Below are 18,986 nucleotides of genomic sequence, written 5' to 3'. Positions count from 1 at the left end.
GTTTCAGAAAGGCGGGGCATAGAGGAGAAACAATAATGTACAGTATGTGGAAAATAATGTGGTTTTTGAATCTTAAACCGCATAAACACATTTCATTACACCAAATACACCAAATAATGTTCTTTTTAGCAACATCATATGACCCCTTTAAAAATGGCCATAATTCAAATTGTGTTGCTTCTTAGATGTCCAAATTGCAAAGAGTGTTGATAAACAGGTTTATAGTGCATTTCTAACGTTTAGACTCAGCGCTGAAACACTTATTGCACCTAAGGTTCTCCTGTGAGGCTTACACATGCAGTGTGAATACTGTAACCTGATAATTTGGCCGTCAAAATAAATATGTCCTAGATGTGTGTGTGTGGTGTGAAACGGACAAATCTGTCCTCCCAATTGAGGATGAACATTTCAACATTGTTTTTCTTGTATCTGTGTTTTTGCAGATCACAAGAACGGTCATTATATCATCCCTCAGATGGCAGACAGGTACATTGTTTGTGTATGACAGTGTTTTTGCATGTGTCCGATTCGTAATAGAATAAATATTGTGTATAAATATTGAAGCTCATCAATGCAGTTTTATTTATTTCCTGTCATGATATCCTCCCTCAAGTCTTTTCCTTATCGCTGCCCATACAGGGTAGATACAGTGTACTAAGATCAGTTTGCAGCGGGTGTATTTGTGCGTGCTGGCCAGCAGGTTGCGCCACAAGGTCAATCAGTTTGCATTAGGGTAGAGAGTGTCCTCAACCTATGTAGCGCTGACTACCTCAAATGCACCACAGCTGAATTACCTTTACTGACCTGTCCAGACGAAGTGTTGATGTGGGGTCTATCCCTTTTCGTTCTCTCTCTATCTGTCTGTCTTCTGCTCACTTTTCGGTCTCGCTCACTCGTTCTCTGTTCTCTCCATCTTGCTGCGCTTTTGGAGGCAGAGCTCGCCCTAAGTGCCCGACGCAGAGGTATCTCTTTCTCTCTCTTCTCATCCCCCTCTCCATAAACCCTGCTCTCTTTCTTTCTCACATGGCCTTCATCTGGGCGTGGGTGACTAGAGGGATGAGGCAGAAAACACATTTACAGGAGTCTGAAAACAATTTTTGTTTAATATCCCATCATTTTCCATCCCATCAAGTCAATATAAAATCATGATTTACCTTTTTTACTTGAATACATATTCCCTGTCATATTGTGTACAATTCAGTGCATGTTATTTTTCATTGTTCCACCTCAGAAACAAATTTCCTTTCTGCTGATGTCATCTAGGCCACGCAGGCCACACAACAGCGGGACATTAGAATGGAAATAGTTGTAAGCTCACATTTAGGTCATAACATTCTAGTATGGATCACAATCCAATCAGTTCCTAATGAATTCAAATAAGTAAAAACCAAAAATAAGGAACAACCTGTTCCTCCTCATCTTTTCTGGCTGCCCATGTCCTGTCCCTTACGCCGCACTTCATCCATCCATTCATCCACCTCTCTTTTTTCCTCTCTCCTCATCTTTCTCTGTCCGCATGCCGCCAGCATCCTTTTATTCTTGTGTCTGTGTCTGTGTCTTTGTCTTTGCGTAGCCTGGACCTCTCTGAACTGGCCAAGGCAGCCAAGAAGAAGCTTCAAGCGGTGAGTGATGCAGGTTAATGAGCTGCTACAGAGAATTATGGGAATTTGAGTTTTTAGACAGGCACAACACAATAAAGCAACAAGCGATAAAAGCTTTTCCATGTAAAGCCCAAAGTATACTTTAGTTTGATTTGAATGGTGTGTATCTCCTAACCCCCTGACACAACACGGCTGTCTTGTTTTTCTGTTCGTTTCTTTTACAACTGTAAAACTACTGGCCTGTCAGTGTTGCCCACTTGTGCTGATGATGAAAATTACATTACATGCACTATACACATACCCTTAGCATAACGAAATATACTTTGGGCTTAAAGTCAGAAGTTGTGACTGTATTTATTTACTTCAGTATTGTGATATATTTCAGAGTAAAATGGAATACTGGATGAATGACAGATTAATTGTTCACCACAAGACTAGTAATATGCACTAACAAATAGGGTCGATTTTGACTTTAATTCCACGTTTTTGCCTTAACCAGCTCTGTCAAGTAAACAGGACATTTTATTGGACATTTTATTTATAGTTTTTGTATTATTGCGCTGCGAAGCTATGCCGACACTAAAATCTCATTGGTCCAAAATTTCGTTACACATATTAAATGAAAAATGTTCTTATTGACTATGATTGTGTTGCATCACACAACGTTTTTTATTTCAGTGTGGCCATATGAATTACTTGTCACAGGAATTCTGGTTAGGCTCTTTTCTTGAGAGATTTGAGACGAGTATGTTTAATAAACTCTTCAAATGCTTAGAAATTCAGTAGATAAATTTAGCAGATGCTTCAAATTACCTTAGCTTGCATTTAATCTTTATTTAGTGCCTTGTTGGAGCATGTTGCTTTGTTTTGTCCTCCTGTGTGTGTGCTCAGTTTTTGCTGTGATTTTGTGTTCTTTCCCCTCTATGTCTGAATTTTAATGCTACATACTGTTGTGTGTGTGTGTGGATGCAGTTAAATAACCGTTTGTTCGAGGAGCTGGCTATGGATGTGTACGATGAAGTGGACCGTAGAGAGAATGATGCAGGTAAGACTCAAACCCCCATCTGTTCCTGTCCCAACTTTCCCTGCTTCTCACTCTTTCTGTAATGTAGTTATGGAGCAGTCCGGAGGCAAGGGGACAGTTGAATCTGTGTCCCTGGAGACACAGTGATCAGTGTGTTGTATAAACACTGACTATAGAAGGACTTGAGCAGTGCAGTCAGCTTGTAGAGAAGGGAGGGAGAGAGACGCCAAATGGAAAGGAGGGTGAAAGAGAGCGAGGGAGTGCTGCAGGAATTCTCTCCTCCTCCTCCTCCTCTCTCTCTACTCCCGTTCCTGGTTGTAGAGGAGAAGAGGTAGCATGCTGGGGTGGCAGACTGGGATTCTGATGGTAAGCAGGGCTGGGAGCGAGGCAGGGGGCCAAACGCACACATAAACACACAAACTGAACAGGAGGGGTAGATGCGAACTCTCTGAAACCTCAGGGCTACGACATCGGAGTCTGTTTGTTTATATTTGTCTTGTTTATATATGTCCATTCTGTTTCTCTTAGTGTGGCTGACAACTCAGAACCACAGTACGCTTGTGACGGAACGGAGCGCCGTCCCCTTCTTGCCTGTCAACCCTGAATACTCAGCGACACGCAACCAGGTAACACACAGCATTTTAGAGGATGTGTTTGAAGTATGTTTGGGAGGAGGTTCTCTGCTCCTGCTGTAAGGAGCCCGTGTAAGGGCCCGTCAATTCCATGCAGGCCCGTTTTTGAGGCACGAAGGAGAGATGATATCTGGGGTACAGACGACATGGGGCTAAAAATAGACATTTTGTGGTTGTGCAAACGTCTGAGGCTCAGGTTTGGGCAGCAGACCAACGAATGGATGTTTTCCAGCTGCGTAACTGCTGCAGACGCACAGCAGCTCCCTCCCCCTCAGCGTTTCCACTGGCATCCTTGCATGACCCTCTCTGTACCACTGCTTGAAATAGTTCTTTTATACAGCGAGACCAATAAGTGCGTTTACTCAAGGGTACGTTTCCTGCGGACTACATCCACTGGTCAAGAGTTGGAACACTGAACTGGTGATGTGGCAGTGTTTTTCAGTATTTAACATGTCCAAGTCGCCCTCTACCAGAATGGACAGTTCTGTAATGGCATATGTATTGCAGAGTGACTAAGTGATTAAATAAAACTTACTTTAGGAATAACTTGCAAATTTGACTAACAATCAGGCACAGAATCCTGCAGAGCTCCACAGAAAAGCTCTCCTGTAAAAAGATTTCCTGTATAGAATCATTCATAAAATTCTACACATCCCCCACATTTTTGTGTTTATTAAATATTTAGGCTAATTTTAAATATTTTCTGCTCCTAAAAAGTGTATAGTACTCTTGAGTCCTAGAACACGTTCTAGTTTGACAACGTTTTGCGTGTTAATCTATTCTGCAGAATTTGACAGATTTGTCCCCCCCAAAAAAATTTGTAAAAATGTGAAAACATTCCATAGATTTAGTTAGGGTCTGTTTATAATTGCATTATTTATTTATAAAAACACATTAATGATTTATGCTATTGTTCAAAAAATTTGGGATTAGTAATGTTATTTAATGTAAAGTCTCTTATTTTTTTAATCTTAAGTGTCTTATGCCCATAAATGCTGAATTTATTTGATAAAAAATACAGTAAAAACAGTAATATTGTAGAATATTGCAATTTAAAATAGCTCTTTTCTATTTTATTATATAATAAAAACAATGTATTTTAATATATTATTTTTAATATTTTCATATATTTTCATATTTTGTAGAATATATATATATTTAGTGGTCAATCGATAAAAAAATGAACTAAATCTAATTTTTTCTGAAATGAATCATGATTCGCGATTAATCCCACCTAACATTAAAGTTTTGAAATATACCTTTATATTGCAATAATTTCACATTCAATCTTCAAATAATATAGAAACAACAAAAAGACAGTATATTTTTAATATTTGTTTAATGGCATCTTTTTTATGACTGAAGGCGAGCATCACTGATACCAATACTAATGTCTCTATGAAATAGTTTTTTAAATTAACCATTAAAGGGATAGTTCTCACATTCAGTTGCTGGTCCCTGTGATAATTGCGTTAAATATTTTTAACACGTTAAACTGAAAAAATTAATCGCCTGCGTTAACGCTAATTTTTACAGCACTAATATATCCAGTCTTTAGTGTCACATGATCCTTCAGAAATCATTCTATCATGCTGATTTGGGGTTCAAGAAGCACTACTACTTATTATTAATGTTTAAAAAAGATTTGCAATTTTTGTAGAAACTGTGATACTTTTTTTTTTCTAAAAGCTTTTCTGTAACAACTTTTTACTGTCACTTTTGATCAATTTAATGCATCTTTTCCTATAAATAATATATGCATATATGTGTATTTATTTGTGTATATATTTTTTTGTCATTGGTAGGGGCGGCAGAAATTGGCTCGCTTTAACGCACGAGAATTCGCCACCCTCATTATCGACATTCTCAGTGATGCCAAGCGACGGCAGCATGGAAAAGGCCTGACAAGCCCCACAGGTGAGACGGCCACATTGCATTTGTCAAACTTACAGGTTTTAGTGGAATATCAACAATACAGCTTCAGTAAAGACGGATATAGCTAAGCCAGTGCAGTTTTTGAGACTCTCATTGCCTCCCCATATTAATGATTTTATCTTTCATTTTTGTGGTTATTGTTTTTCAGACCCGCTGGATCTGAGTCAGGCGGATGATGACCAACACGATTATGACAGCGTTGCGTCTGATGAAGACACAGACAGTGAGCTAACCGCACAGAATAACAACAACACTCAGCGCAACAACCGAGCCAAGGTCAGCTCATCTAAACCCTTACTCCCTCACTAGGTGTTTACCTGAGGAAAATGTACTCCACCTAATCCTAATTACGAGTTGTCTGAGGTTGAAGATTTGTGTTCATCCATCCAGACTTCCATCATTCTTAATAATGAAACCACTTGATTGAGTTGAGGAACACAGGGTTCCCACGCTTCTTGAAAGTACTTGAATTTCAGACATATGGATTCAAGGCCTGGAAAGTACTTGAAAACAAACATAGGTCCTTGAAAATGCTTGAATTAAATTTGAAATAAATTTTGTTTATGGCGCTATTTAAAAAATTGTCTTATATGTTCTGTCAACAAGTGGCACTAATGATTGGGGTGGAGATGGGGGAGCGCGAAAAAAAAAACGCGTGTTGACGCGCAGCCTAGTACGGAGCCCCTAAAGGGACGTGGTGGAAAAAAAATTCGGGGTGGGAGGAAATTTTTTTTGCGTTCTTGTCTTCTTATATTAAGCCACGTTAAGCGCGGTTTTCTATGGGGAAGAAAACGCTTATCATACTTGCATGTACACAGAATATATTTTAAATAAGTTCTATAGCATATTTGGACTTTTTTTTTTTTTTATCACCGTCTTCATTAAGCCGCATTTAAAAATTGAGAAATTCTTTCAAATTAAAATCTTGTACAAGAACTACAGCAAAAATCAGTTTGATGCATATTTTATCAATATTTTAGAAATGTAATTTGAATATTACCAGTACTGACTTCAATGGATTTCATTAAATTCCTTTGAACACGACTGCTCAAAAGGGTCTAAATTTATGAAACCTACATATTCAAAACATTATTACTCTGAAATTTTTTATGTAAATGTTAAGTGTAAGTGAAATGTTAAGTACTGTAAGGTCTTTCATGACACTACATATGCTGGGGTGTGAATTTGATAGGTGCTTGATATAAAATAAATGGTGCTTGAAAAAGTCCTTGAAAGTCCTTGAATCTGGTGTTCATGAAAGAGTGGGAACCCTGGGAACATCTTAAAACCTTTGGAGAAATAAGTTCAGATATTTCACTGAATCTTAAGAAATGTTTAATTTCTTGTATTGTAGGTTAGGCCTTGGCAGATGTTGATATTGGTTTTGCCAGACCAGCAAATTAGTATATTCAATAGTACAGAAGCCAGTGTTGTCATGTCCCAGCATGCACCACTGGAAGAGCAGCAACAGCAGCCCTCCCTCATATTTGCAGAATGACATCATCCCCTTTTCAAGGCTGTGATCAGTGAAACTATTGTTCTGCAGCTGAAGACAGGATGCTGTGTCTGAGCATGCTCACTCCACATTCAGGAAGTGACATGGCTGAGTGTAGGAGAGCACAAAGTAAACCCCATATTCCTCGCTGTCTGGTTGAGGAATGTGGGGTTTAAAACCTTCTCCAGTAGCACTGCTGTTTGTCATATTGTACAGTTATTAATTTTTTGTGTGAAAATTAGAGATGCACCGATCGACCGGCCAGGGACCGGAATTAGCCGAACAGCAGAACTGTTGTGAGTCTCCGAGCAACACACAGCAGTTTTTTACTGAATGAATCCACGTTTTTGAACGAATCGAGTGAGTCAATGATTCAGTAACCCATTCATAAAGACAGTCACTTGCCTCATTTCTAAATGAATCAACCGATTGAAGGAATCGGTTAAATTAATGGCTAAATGACTCACTCATTAAAACAGTCATTTGCCGCCATTATTATCATTATTATCATTACCGGTGGTTTGGTTTCATATTGAAAAGTATCATTGCATTTTCCCCAACATTTATTATTTGTATGTGCAAAAAATTATTTAAAACATAAATCTTATAAAATAATTAATGTATTTGCAATTTTGTGGTGTAAATTCAATTATGGCACCTCTCAGCTTCATCAAACAGTCTGTTTAAATACATCTAATGCCACTTCAGATGCAGCTTCTGTGTTTCCTGCAGTGGAAAGATGAAGTTTGTTGATACTGATTTCATTTGAATGGTAACAATTCTACAATTTCTTGTTATTCTAACTGAATTAGTTGAAACAATGTAAGAATTTGATGTGAAAGAGGACACATTTAATAAGGTTAGGGAAAAATGAACATTTATAATAGTGGGTAATGATATGTCTGTTTCATCATATAGAGCAGCTCATTTTCAATTAATTGTTATTTCTACCTCTTTCCAGTCACAGAGCACTTTATTTTGAGAGTTGTTTAAGTGAGAGAACATCTGTAACTTAGTCCAGATTGGGGGAATTGTAATGCTTAATCATTTATTTTATTATGCAAATATATATTTTTTTGCATTGAAAAAAAGTAGATTTTTGTTTGTATATGCTGTCAGAGTTCTTAAAAAAGAAAATTGGTATCGGCAAAAATCGGCATCGGCAGGTCACACTGACAAAAAAATTGGAATCGGCCAAGAAAATTGCAATCAGTGCATCTCTAATTAAAATTTAATTTTACATTACCTATTCAGTATGCTTTATAATAATGTTCATTAAAATCTCCATATCAATGTTAGGTTTATATATACATATGGACATCAGTAATACCTCAAATCATGTAACGTGCTATTAGTTTTCTAAGAGATTGAACTGATTGAATACTGTTTTTGCATATATTATAGACTTGTGGTGGGATCTTTTGACTTACTTTCACACTACTGTTCAAAAGTTTTAAAAATATAAAAAAGTCTATAAAAATACAGTAATAATGTTAAATATTATTACAGTTTAAAATAAGTTGTCTATTTTAATATATTTTAATATGTCATTTATTGTAATGGCAAAGCTGATTTTTTTGTTGTTGTTGTTGCTGCATGTAAAAGTTTTTACTTTTATTTTGATCTATTTAATTCATACTTGCTGAATTAAAATATTGATTTCTTTCAAAAAAGAAAAAAAAATCTTGCTGACTCCAGACTTTTGAATGGTAGTGTAAATACTACAATAAATTAATGAAATGCATAATTGTGTAAATCTTTTGGGACAGAAATCTCTTTCTTCAAATCTGTTCCCTTTACTGCTGTTTATTGTTAATTAAGAGTATATTGTGATTTGATTGGTGATATGTGTTGTGTCAATCAGAGCATGGACTCGTCGGACCTGTCAGATGGGCCCATCACACTACAGGAATATCTGGAGGTGAAGAAAGCATTGGTCTCCTCAGAGGCCAAAGTTCAGCAGCTCATGAAGGTCAACAACAACCTGAGTGAGGAGTTGCGGAGGCTTCAGAAGGAGGTACGCCCATCCACTGTATTAAAACAATGTACCAATTTTTTTTTTATTATGACAATTTCACACAGATAGAAATTATAATGCTGCCATAAACTACAGCTCACCATTACACAGACTGATACCAAACCATCAAACAGAGCAGAACAGTATTAATAAACATTGCTGTTCAAAAGTTTGGGGTCGGTAAGATTTTTAAAATGTTTTTTAAAAAGAGATCTCTTATGCCCACCAAGGCTGAATTTATTTGATCATACAGTAAAAACAGTAATATTGTCAATGTGAAATAACTGTTTTTTTTATTTGAATAAAATGTAATTTATTTTTATAATGACAAAGGGAAATTTTCAGCAGGCATTACTCCAGTCTTCAGTGTCAAATGATCCCTCAGAAATCATTTTAATATGCTTATTTGCTGCTCAAGAAACATTTAAACCCCATCAATGTTGAAAACAGTTGTGCTGCTTAATATTTATGTGGATACATTTTTTCAGGTTTCTCTGATGAAAATAACGTTCAAAAGATCAGGTTTTATTTGAAATAGAAATAAATAAAAGTAATAATTACTTTAAAAAAGCCCCAAACGAGGGTTGTCGCGGTGAAGGAATTTCCCTTGTGGTAATTTTGAGTGGCTCAGTTGCGCGATCTGCAGTATTTTCGCCATATATATAATCTGTGTGTGTGTGTTATGTATTGTTAGCCTATATGTGACCCTGGACCACAAAACCAGTCTTAAGTCGCTGGGGTATATTTGTAGCAATAGCCAAAAAATACATTGTATGTGTCAAAATTATTGATTTTTCTTTTATGCCAAAAATCATTAGGATATTAAGTAAAGATCATGTTCCATGAAGATATTTTGTAAATTTCCTACTGTAAATGTTTTAACTGAATTTTTGATTAGTAATATGCATGGCTAAGAACTTCATTTGGACAACTTTAAAGGTGATTTTCTCAATATTTAGATTTTTTTGCACCCTCAGATTCCAGATTTTCAAATAGTTGTATCTCGGCCAAATATGGTCATATATATTGCCACATATCCTAACAAACCATACATCAATGGAAAGCTGATTTATTCAGCTTTCAGATGATGTATAAATCTCAATTTTGAAAAATTGACCCTTATGACTGGTTTTGTGGTCCAGGGTCACATATGTATAACAGTTAGTTCTGATCCTCGAATCTGACTGGACTGTAAAAAGAGACATGTAATGAAACACGCTGTTGAAAGCATTTTAGCTTTGGGTGCCACTTTAGAAGGCTCAGCTGACCAGCAATGCGTTGATGCTAAGGACATGACAACCTATATTCACAAATATATATGACTCGGCCTGAAGGACAGATGCAGGTAATCGCACACGCTCAGTCGATCTCTCTCTCATTCACTGTCTGTTTAGGCTTGTTAAGTGCAAATCTACCAAGACTCTGTACAAATCAGCATGGTACACATTGTTATCATTACTAACTTGTTTAAAATTCAGTACACTTGCACGGAAGTGTAAAACGGAAAAAGAAAACACGGAAATCGTCAAAAGTGCAGTATTGCGATATTGTGGTTATCGCGACAGCCCTACCCCAAACTTTTAAATAGAAATGTAGATATCTTATACCATGTACTTCCCACTGAGAATGAAGCCCCTCCTTGTTCAGACAACCTTAAACGTCCATCAGAACAACCCCATTTTATCAGCCCCAGCATGACGTAACAGTCCACACTGCAACTGTTGTGTTTTCTTTGGTACTTGTGTTTGTGTATGTGTGTGTGTGACTCCTGGTGATGCCCCTTCATCCCGCAGATCACGCGGATGCAGACGGAGAACAGCGCGCTGCGGGGGGCCCAGGCTGGGGCCGGGGGCGCTCTGACCGGGGGTGGTGGCCCAGGGCTGTGGCCTGGTAGGGTAAGGGGTACGGGCGGTGGCGGAGGGGTAGGTGGAGACTCCAGCCTAAATGCACCCTTGTCTGCCCCCCTCCGCCGGGATAGACAAGCTTTCTCTATGTATGAGCCTGTGGGGACCACCCCCAAAGCTCACACCCCAGCCCTGGACCCCCTGACGGGCCGCCTGCAGCCTCTCAGCCCCGTAAGTGTGAGCATTAGTGGCCGGCCTGATCTTTTTAAACTTCCCTTTCCTGTCGGGCTCTCTTTCTCCCTCTGCTTACCTGAGCCCACACTGGTGTGCTGCTGTTTACTCACTGCTCTTTATGTCACGCCACCTTATGGCCAAACAGGAGCCTAAATCAACAGCATTTTTTAGCGTCATGGGTATCTTATACACCTGGGTAGGGTTGCACCAGCCATTCGTAAGTTCTTAAATTAGAACATTAAGTCCACACTAGAAGCTTAGTAACTACTAGCTAGTGTGTAACTAAATCTATACATTATTTGGTTGCACCAGTTGTTCGTAAGGCAGCTAGCTAGTAGTTCGTAAGCTCTCCGTAAAGTAATGCGTAACCGGATAATATGACGTTTACCCTAAATGATCCAATAGAAGACTTCAAATACGCAAGCAGAACTTGTTTAAATGCTGTGAATTTCAATTTATCCTTCATTCTAACTTCTTTTGCCTCACGTAACTAACGGTAAAAATAAGTTTCCATTAAAAATGATACTTAATCATGAAAAACATTATGGCGTATAGGGAAGCTAGCTTTGTAAATAACATTCAGAAACCGTAATTGAAATATAAGGATCAATAAATACTGAAAGAAAGAAAAAACATGAGAAATGCCATTTATTTATTATTACTGATTTCATTTGACATGCGCAATACAGACCAAAGCACAGAGAGGCACGCTGTAGATGGGGTGTTGAAGAAGTGCTAAAAAAAGAAACAGTACGTTTATTTACATATTGTTCTCTCTAACTAAGTGTAATGGTGCAACGAAATTTTTTTTACGTCAAAATTAGGCTAAGTTGTAACTTGCGTACAGCTGGTGCAACCGGCCCCTGGTATCAACAGCTTTTTCGCATGATTTGGACTGTGCACTGTGGACTGTGCTAATTGTAAATATCTTAAGTACACCTACATAAATTCACAAACTGCTCCAAAATTTATTTGCATTTCTACTTTTATTTCTGCCTCTTTTTTTACTTTACTCAGTTATCATAAACTACTACTTTACATTCTTGTTTTATTTTCCCTTTTTTCTTAAATTACATTTATTGACATGCAGAATTATTTACTTTTTATTACCTTAATCAACATGCAGAATTTTTTTATTTTGTGGTAGGTTTTCATTTTACTTTTTAAAATTCTTTAAAAAGCTAATTCTTTAGCTTTATCGACATTAATTTATTTATTATTCATTGTGGTTCATATTATCACAAAATCATAGACCCTCTAACAAAACCTGATCACAGTCTGTCTCTGGCTCACCCAGAATGCATGTTAATACCAGGTTTGCCTATAATGCTCAAAAATGTTGCTTAGCTAAGCAGCTCAATACATTTTGAGACACAAGCCTTGTATATTGTCTATCTAGCATAAGAAGATAGAAGTGGCATGAATTGCATTGTATTCTTCTTGAAATAGTTGAAATGCCAAGAGAGGCTCTCGTGGAGAGATATGCTTGTCTTGTGCAATATGACATATCTGGAATGTGTAGAAAACTGATTGATTGGTTACCTGATTAGTGACCCTCAAAGAAGTCGATCTGCATGACACACATCAAATGCTTAATGAACTGATTTCTTGTAGTGTGCAGTGAATTGTTGTGCTGCTCCTGACAGCTCTGAAATGAGAAATCATCCTCTGTTTGTGGATATTCATAGATCTGTAGGATGTATTTGAATGTCTTTTGAATGCCTTGTTTTGATTTGCTTTAATTGCTTTTGCAATTATGCAAATATGCCATGTTGTGATTATGCAACATCCCATTTTTGGGTCATTGCTGGCAGTGTGGTGTAGACTTATTTTGTTTTATTAGTCGTGGTTAATGTATTTGGGATTCACCTTTGCGCCTGTTTTATTAACTGCACTTTTTAATGTGTGAGTGTCTATTTTTAGTGTTTTAATTAGTTCAGAGAAGAGGATATGTTATTACACCGTTAATTCAGTTTTGCTTTTGAGTTTAATGTAGAATCTTGCTGTTCTGCAATATTGAAAACCTCTACACTAAGGTTCTTGTGTCTAACAGAATTACAGTCTTTAGTATAACAGTTTTGCTGCAGATTGCCTTACATCTAACAGTCCTGTGCAGAAATGACTATCAAAAGCTGCTTCTTTCCTTTCCATCCTCTGCCTGCTGACTGTCTGTCAGCTTTTCTCCTCCTGTTAATCTCATTCTGCTCATGTTCAGGTGCGAAAGGGCGCTCCTGCAGGTCCCACCCCCTACGGAGGAGCACACCTGTCAGCCTCCACTGATGGGCGATATAATGTGAGAGCCTTTTTCCATTCATATCTACACTGACATGCGAGTTACAGACTGTGATGTGTATCAGACCTCTGCTCATGTTTGTCTTGTCCAGCCTCCAAAAGCAGGAGAGAAATATGGGAGCGGAACTGATAGTGACTATGACAACTCTCAAACATATGACGTCTCCCTTGGGTGAGTGCTACCGTTAAAAACAAAGCACACCAGATTCAGCATCTTTTTACATTTGCCTTGTTTCATTTGAAATTTGTGGAGGGAGGTTTACAGCATTTCATTTGCAATGAGAAGAGTAATAAAAATAAACTTGTGCACTGTCTTAAGAAATTAAAACAGAAATGTATTGCTATTGTAGCATTGTTGTATTTTTAATATGTGAATATATTAATATCATTATTTTTATTAATTACTATTTTTAAAATTAATTTAAACATTCATTTACATATTATTATATGAATTTATATATTAATAATATTTTTATTTCAATGTTAGATTTTTTTTTCTGCACAGGAGTAATATATTTGTCTTCTGAAAAATAAGATGCTATATAATATGCCATATAATGTTATTGCACTATATATATTAGTTATAACTCATTATAAAATAATTGGATATTAGAATAATAAGTGCAAGTATATTTTTTATTATTATTCATGACTTTTTTATTAATTCACAGTTACAAAAAATATATATTTATTTTTTATAATTATTTATAATTCTTTCATTGTAGTGTTTTTTGTTGTACTTTTAATAAAAGTACTTTTGGTATTTTTAATAAAAATATTCCACATACAGTACAGGATATTCCAATATTTATATTACAATAGTAATATATTTGTCTTCTAAAAATATCATTCTACTATATAATATGCAGTATAATGTTATTATTAACTAATTATGAACTGTTAGTTATTATAATAAATATTATTATCATCAATTTTTTATTTTACTGTAAAATATATAAAAATTATATATTTTTAAATTATTTGTAATAACAACTTAGACCTTAAAAACCAACTGACAATAAATTTCTTTCCTTTAGCATGTACATTTGAGTGTTTTTATTGTGTGTTCATGATTGTTTGTTTGTTTTATGTGGTAGTGTGGGTCGCAGCAGTGAGGAGGACAGCAGGGGGGATGTGGAAGACACAGAGGGTGAACCGGACCCCACGCTGCCCTGCACAGAGGACGTCATCCTCAAAACCGAGCAGGTCACCAAGAACATCCAGGAGCTCCTGAGAGCTGCACAGGAGTTTAAACATGACAGGTATGACGGACTGTTACCCCTCAATCTGAATGCAAAGTCATTTTGCTACAGTTAATAGAAACAAACTATTATGGAAAGTTTACAAAGATCTACTGGAGAACATTTTGAAAGAAATCTGTCTTTGGTTGCAGTTTTGTGCCATGCTCAGAGAAAATCCACTTAGCTGTGACAGAAATGGCCTCGCTGTTTCCCAAGGTAAATAAATTCATCTTATTGTGATACTTTGCCTCAAGATATCCAAACTGCACTAAATCTTATCTGTTCTGTCTGCTGCTCTCAGAGACCAGCGCTAGATGCAGTGCGTTCTTCCTTGAAGCTCCTGGCCGCCAGTGCGTCCCGCCTGCAGGTGGAGTGTCGTAAAGCGGCGCCCTCCGACTTGTCGGCCAGTACGGTGGACTACCAGCTCCTCACCCAGCAGGTCATCCAGTGCGCCTACGACATCGCCAAAGCTGCCAAGCAGCTGGTCACCATCACCACCCGTGAGAAAAAACAGTGACCCTCCAGCACACTGGGGTCCTCAAGACTGAGAAACGGGAGAAAAGAGCAAGACGCTAAGTAAAACTGACGGCTGGGAATCGTTGGTCAGGTAGATGGGAAAAAAGATGTGAGGGAATGAAGATGGGAAAAGAAAGGGTGTCGAATACAGCTGCGGCCACCCGGACGCAGAGATGTGGAATGTTTGGGAGAAGCCGAATAGAGCGGCCTGCTTTTCCTTACACTCCTTTTCTTCTCTTATTTCAGTATGTCAGGAGGATCTTCTTTCATCTAAACATCTAAACACTACACAGGCAGACCCACAATTCAGTGCTGATGGTCTGTTAGAGCATGGGTGGCTATTTTTGGTTTTCTTTGTGAAACACACGAGCACTCCTAACCGTCAAGAGAACCAGAAACGTTCCTCCTAAATCGTTTATTTTCCTCTCTTTCTGTGTCTTTCAATTGATTTTGTGTTTTTAAATGCCGCTCCATTGGCCTGTTTCTCTTGGGACAAATGTACTGAATTTAAACAACAACACTGGAGTTATTTTAAAGATTATGACTTATGTTTTGTATTATTGTTACAATTTAATAATGTCTTCTGTTGATTTTTGTTTCATTTAGTTTCGGTGGAAATCACACAGAGCTTTGCGAACATTAACAGGGGTGAACAATAACCTGTGAAAACTAATCAGAACACTCCCGTCCTCCAGTGGTAGAAGCACTGGTTCACGCACACAGTGTTTTACTCTATACTACATTTTTAAAATTTTTTTTTTGTCGAAGTACGTCAAACACTAGCCAAAGGAGCAGAGGGGAGTGATGACACTACAGTTGCGGATCCCTCTTTTTTCGTCTTCGAGCACAAAGACGGCGGTCGGAGTTGATGTACAGAAAAGTCTTGCCAGGTCTCACCCTGGTTCATCTCATCTTAATCCCTACGTTAGTGGGTTTTGGTATCAGAACAATGCAAATGTGTTAGCACAATCATCACATTATCTTTAGCTTATTAGGTTAGGACAAAACCATCACTTTAGCACTACATGTTCATTTCCTGCACATAATCAAATGGCCTTTTTCGTCAGTTTAGTGGAGTTTTTACTTCAGGACCAGGCATTTTGTGTGTGTGATGGTAGTTTGTTTTCATTTTTAGAATATTTGATTTCTTTCTTCTTTATAATTCATGTTTTTTTTTTTAATCAAACGTGTAGTTAATAGTTATTAATGTAAGAAGACCCTTATTATGTTCTATAAGCTACAAGCATGTGAATGTTGATGGTTGAAGATGACCACTATCAATGTTCTCATCACTAACATTTCACATACAGTCACAGGGAAAACACGTCACGTCGGTGAGGATGTCCATCTGCCTCATCAGGACCAGTGAAGTCACATTCTGTGGCACCAGTCGAGGCGATGGGGCTCACTTTTGAAAATTGTGGGAAATGACTCCCTCTCTATGTTGATGTTCATGGGAGAGGAGTTGAACTGGAGCTTCCAGTACGTACGCACACGTAGATGAACATCTGTGTGTGCAAGCACGATCAAACCAAGTATTTGTTGTACAGTTACTTTGCGTTTTAGACGTCATGCTGCGAGCCTTAAACTTCCTGTTGTTTTCCATATCGGTTTTACCCACAAGCCATTTTTTTCATTTTTGCCTTTTGTTTCTTTAACTTGGGGAATGGGATAATGTTAGCGTCCCCTGGTAACGTGTCAAAAAGATTGTCTGAAAATCTCTGATCATTGCCTTTGCACATCTGCTTGACTGACTTTAATCAGTAATTTAATCATGTGACTGGCGTCTTGCTCTTCCACACTAGAAGCACATGGTGAGTAAAACAGTGTATGCTTTCCCTCCAGATTGTTCATTTTCCACTAAATATGTCAGGATGGTTTACTGTGGTAATAACTTGGGAGAAAGAGCTTGGGCCATTATTTAATAAGCACTAAATTAAGAGAGATATCTGAAAGGAAGTCATTGCACACACACTATATTTCCAACACTTAATCTGATACCTTTCAGAGTAGTTTGTAGATTTTCCCAGCCATCCTGCTGCAGATGCATACTTTGCTCACATGATGCACCGGTGAAATTATTTTTTAAATAGATTAATGCACACACACTTCCGTGATCAGTCATACTGGCTGCACTATACTTGTTATGACTGTTGTTTATCACGTGGTTCTTACTTGAGAGATTAACTGATGGGAGAAATTTGTTTAGCAGAGGCTACCTGTAAAATATAGAAATTAAAAGACTAAGCAAAACCATTTAAATCGTAATAAAGACTCATAAGCTGTACATTTGTAATAAATAAAAAGAAAAAGTTAATTGTCTTCTGTGAGTTGTTCTTTGGCATTTTAATCGTGGGTATGGTATTTTACAGCGCGTTTATCAAAAATGCTAACAAAATAATTGCATTATAATATTGCAGTTATTCATTTAGCAGCTACTTACGCAAAGTAACAAAAATGCGGATGCAATTTTAGCTGTATATTCCATGTTTCGAGTGTACAGTTTGTGCAGAAAAACCAAAAGAAAACAAGATTCAAAAGACAGGAGTTACGCGAAAAGAAGAGGTCAGTGTGGCCCAACTGAAAAATAACTTTTGAAGTGTTGCCGTGCGCTGTTTTTTCGGTTAAACGTTTGACGGCACATAAATTATATTTGACTGAAATGCTTGTTTAAATATTGTACTCTACCCACTTCACATTCTACCAGTTATAAAACAGTGCTAGACTACTGATAGGAAGCCTAGTTCATTTTCAAATAGTTAAAAAAGTAAAGGGTTACCACTTTTTTTAACCACCAATCAGTCTTAAAGACGAATCAGACTGTGCTTATGATTACTAGTGATTTTTAAGTTTATATTTCGTGTAATACATAGTGACTAAAATATATATATATATATTAGGGATAGGAGTGGAAAATTTAGTTTTGGTATTTTTGTTAGTTTGTTGTCATTGGGCTGGTTTGATCTGGCAACCCTGCTAACTACTGTCGCCAAGGTTTTTCATTATCCTAAAGTTCACCGTTCCTTATCCAACTATGCTCAGTATTGGCTAGGTTATTAGTCTAGATTACATTTTTACAGCATTACATAATTACATTTAAATTACTTGCAGACTGCCAAGTACTCATCGCTGGTGGAGTTCAGTTGGTCTACATTATAACCCCAAAATCTGTTTACGTAAAACTTATCCATGTGAGAAAAAAAAAATACCACAAAAACTTTATATGTGCTAAATGAGTTCGCAGTATCTCTGCACAGCTCAAAGACCAAGTAATAAATACATACTACAGACATTAATAATATAAATTATTTTTAATATCATTATCAGGTCATGAGGAATAATTATGAAACAAGTATTACACTGTATCCGAGCCCAATTAACACAAAGAGTCTTAAGGAAAAAGTGGAACAGAACAGCAGAATACCATTTAAACATCTGAATACAGTTCATAATTAAGCCTCATATGACAGAAGCTCAAAACATGTGCTAATACATCTCCAACCCAACATGACATGATATTTAATGCCCTAGACCCTGTGTGGAAATTCAATTGAACTAAATTAAGTTTGTTACGTCATTACTGTAAACCTGGTATTACCACATTATTAGAATTCAGTCCTTTCAGATCTACAAAAAGTCCTGAGAAAAGAGGCTTATGAGTAACAATGGGTCAGCTGCAAACTGCAAATACCATAAACTCATGGTGATTTGTCATGAGGCAGCTTGATGTTGTACAAATAAAAAACACAACCTGCAGCAAATACATCAAGGGTGGGAACGTCTGTTAAAGAAATGTGAACGTGTTAACATGCTGGTGATAGCGGTTAGTGACGGGTTATTTAAACAAGTGCTGATGTGCGTCAAATATGTAAAAAAAATAAAATAAAATAAAAGGATGGGTAAACATATTTATGAGACACTTTCAAAATGTAATAGAAATAGGGCAGAAACATGGACTGAAAAAATATGATGCTATTTATTAGTGTAAGAAACACCTCTGGATGGGATGTCCTGGGTGCAGGAGTGAAAAAAAGAGAAAATCTACAGGAATGAATCGTAAAGAGAGAGAGCAGCCCATCATACTGCAGGGACTCTTTCCAATGCTAGGACACAGCCGAACAGCTGCAGCATCTAAAAAAACAAAAATGAATTAAA

The 18,986-nt window shown here is 37.2% G+C and overlaps 2 protein-coding genes across 6 annotated transcripts in view; one reads left to right on the top strand and one right to left on the bottom strand.

The window, feature by feature from the left end:
- LOC107685085 (ARF GTPase-activating protein GIT1-like) overlaps positions 1-17,113 on the top strand; it is a 25,515-nt gene extending 8,402 nt beyond the window's left edge. Inside the window, exons 8-21 of one of the 5 annotated variants that reach the window (XM_016481555.1) lie at positions 444-486; positions 936-962; positions 1,574-1,622; positions 2,574-2,646; positions 3,154-3,251; positions 5,063-5,174; positions 5,341-5,468; positions 8,552-8,704; positions 10,498-10,779; positions 12,998-13,075; positions 13,167-13,246; positions 14,172-14,336; positions 14,468-14,531; positions 14,617-17,113. In XM_016481555.1, the coding sequence (XP_016337041.1) occupies positions 444-486; positions 936-962; positions 1,574-1,622; positions 2,574-2,646; positions 3,154-3,251; positions 5,063-5,174; positions 5,341-5,468; positions 8,552-8,704; positions 10,498-10,779; positions 12,998-13,075; positions 13,167-13,246; positions 14,172-14,336; positions 14,468-14,531; positions 14,617-14,832 (1,568 nt within the window). In that variant the 3' untranslated portion in view covers positions 14,833-17,113. Of the gene's footprint in view, positions 1-443; positions 487-935; positions 963-1,573; positions 1,623-2,573; positions 2,647-3,153; positions 3,252-5,062; positions 5,176-5,329; positions 5,469-8,551; positions 8,705-10,497; positions 10,780-12,997; positions 13,076-13,166; positions 13,247-14,171; positions 14,337-14,467; positions 14,532-14,616 lie in introns of all 5 variants that reach the window. The other 4 variants (XM_016481554.1, XM_016481558.1, XM_016481557.1 and 1 more) reach the window with 4 other exon arrangements.
- A 1,560-nt stretch (positions 17,114-18,673) lies between these two features.
- The window catches only part of LOC107685084 (phosphatidylinositol transfer protein alpha isoform-like), a 7,455-nt gene continuing 7,142 nt past the window's right edge, over positions 18,674-18,986 (bottom strand). Inside the window, exon 12 of the mRNA XM_016481553.1 lies at positions 18,674-18,962. The gene's annotated coding sequence lies outside the window, so the exon portion shown is untranslated. The remainder of the gene's footprint in view (positions 18,963-18,986) is intronic.

This window comes from Sinocyclocheilus anshuiensis, unplaced genomic scaffold, assembly GCF_001515605.1.
Source record: "Sinocyclocheilus anshuiensis isolate Anshui unplaced genomic scaffold, SAMN03320099.WGS_v1.1 scaffold914, whole genome shotgun sequence".
Lineage (NCBI taxonomy): Eukaryota > Metazoa > Chordata > Actinopteri > Cypriniformes > Cyprinidae > Sinocyclocheilus > Sinocyclocheilus anshuiensis.
Note: the sequence above shows the minus strand (reverse complement) of the source record. Positions and strands in the feature narration are given on the sequence as shown.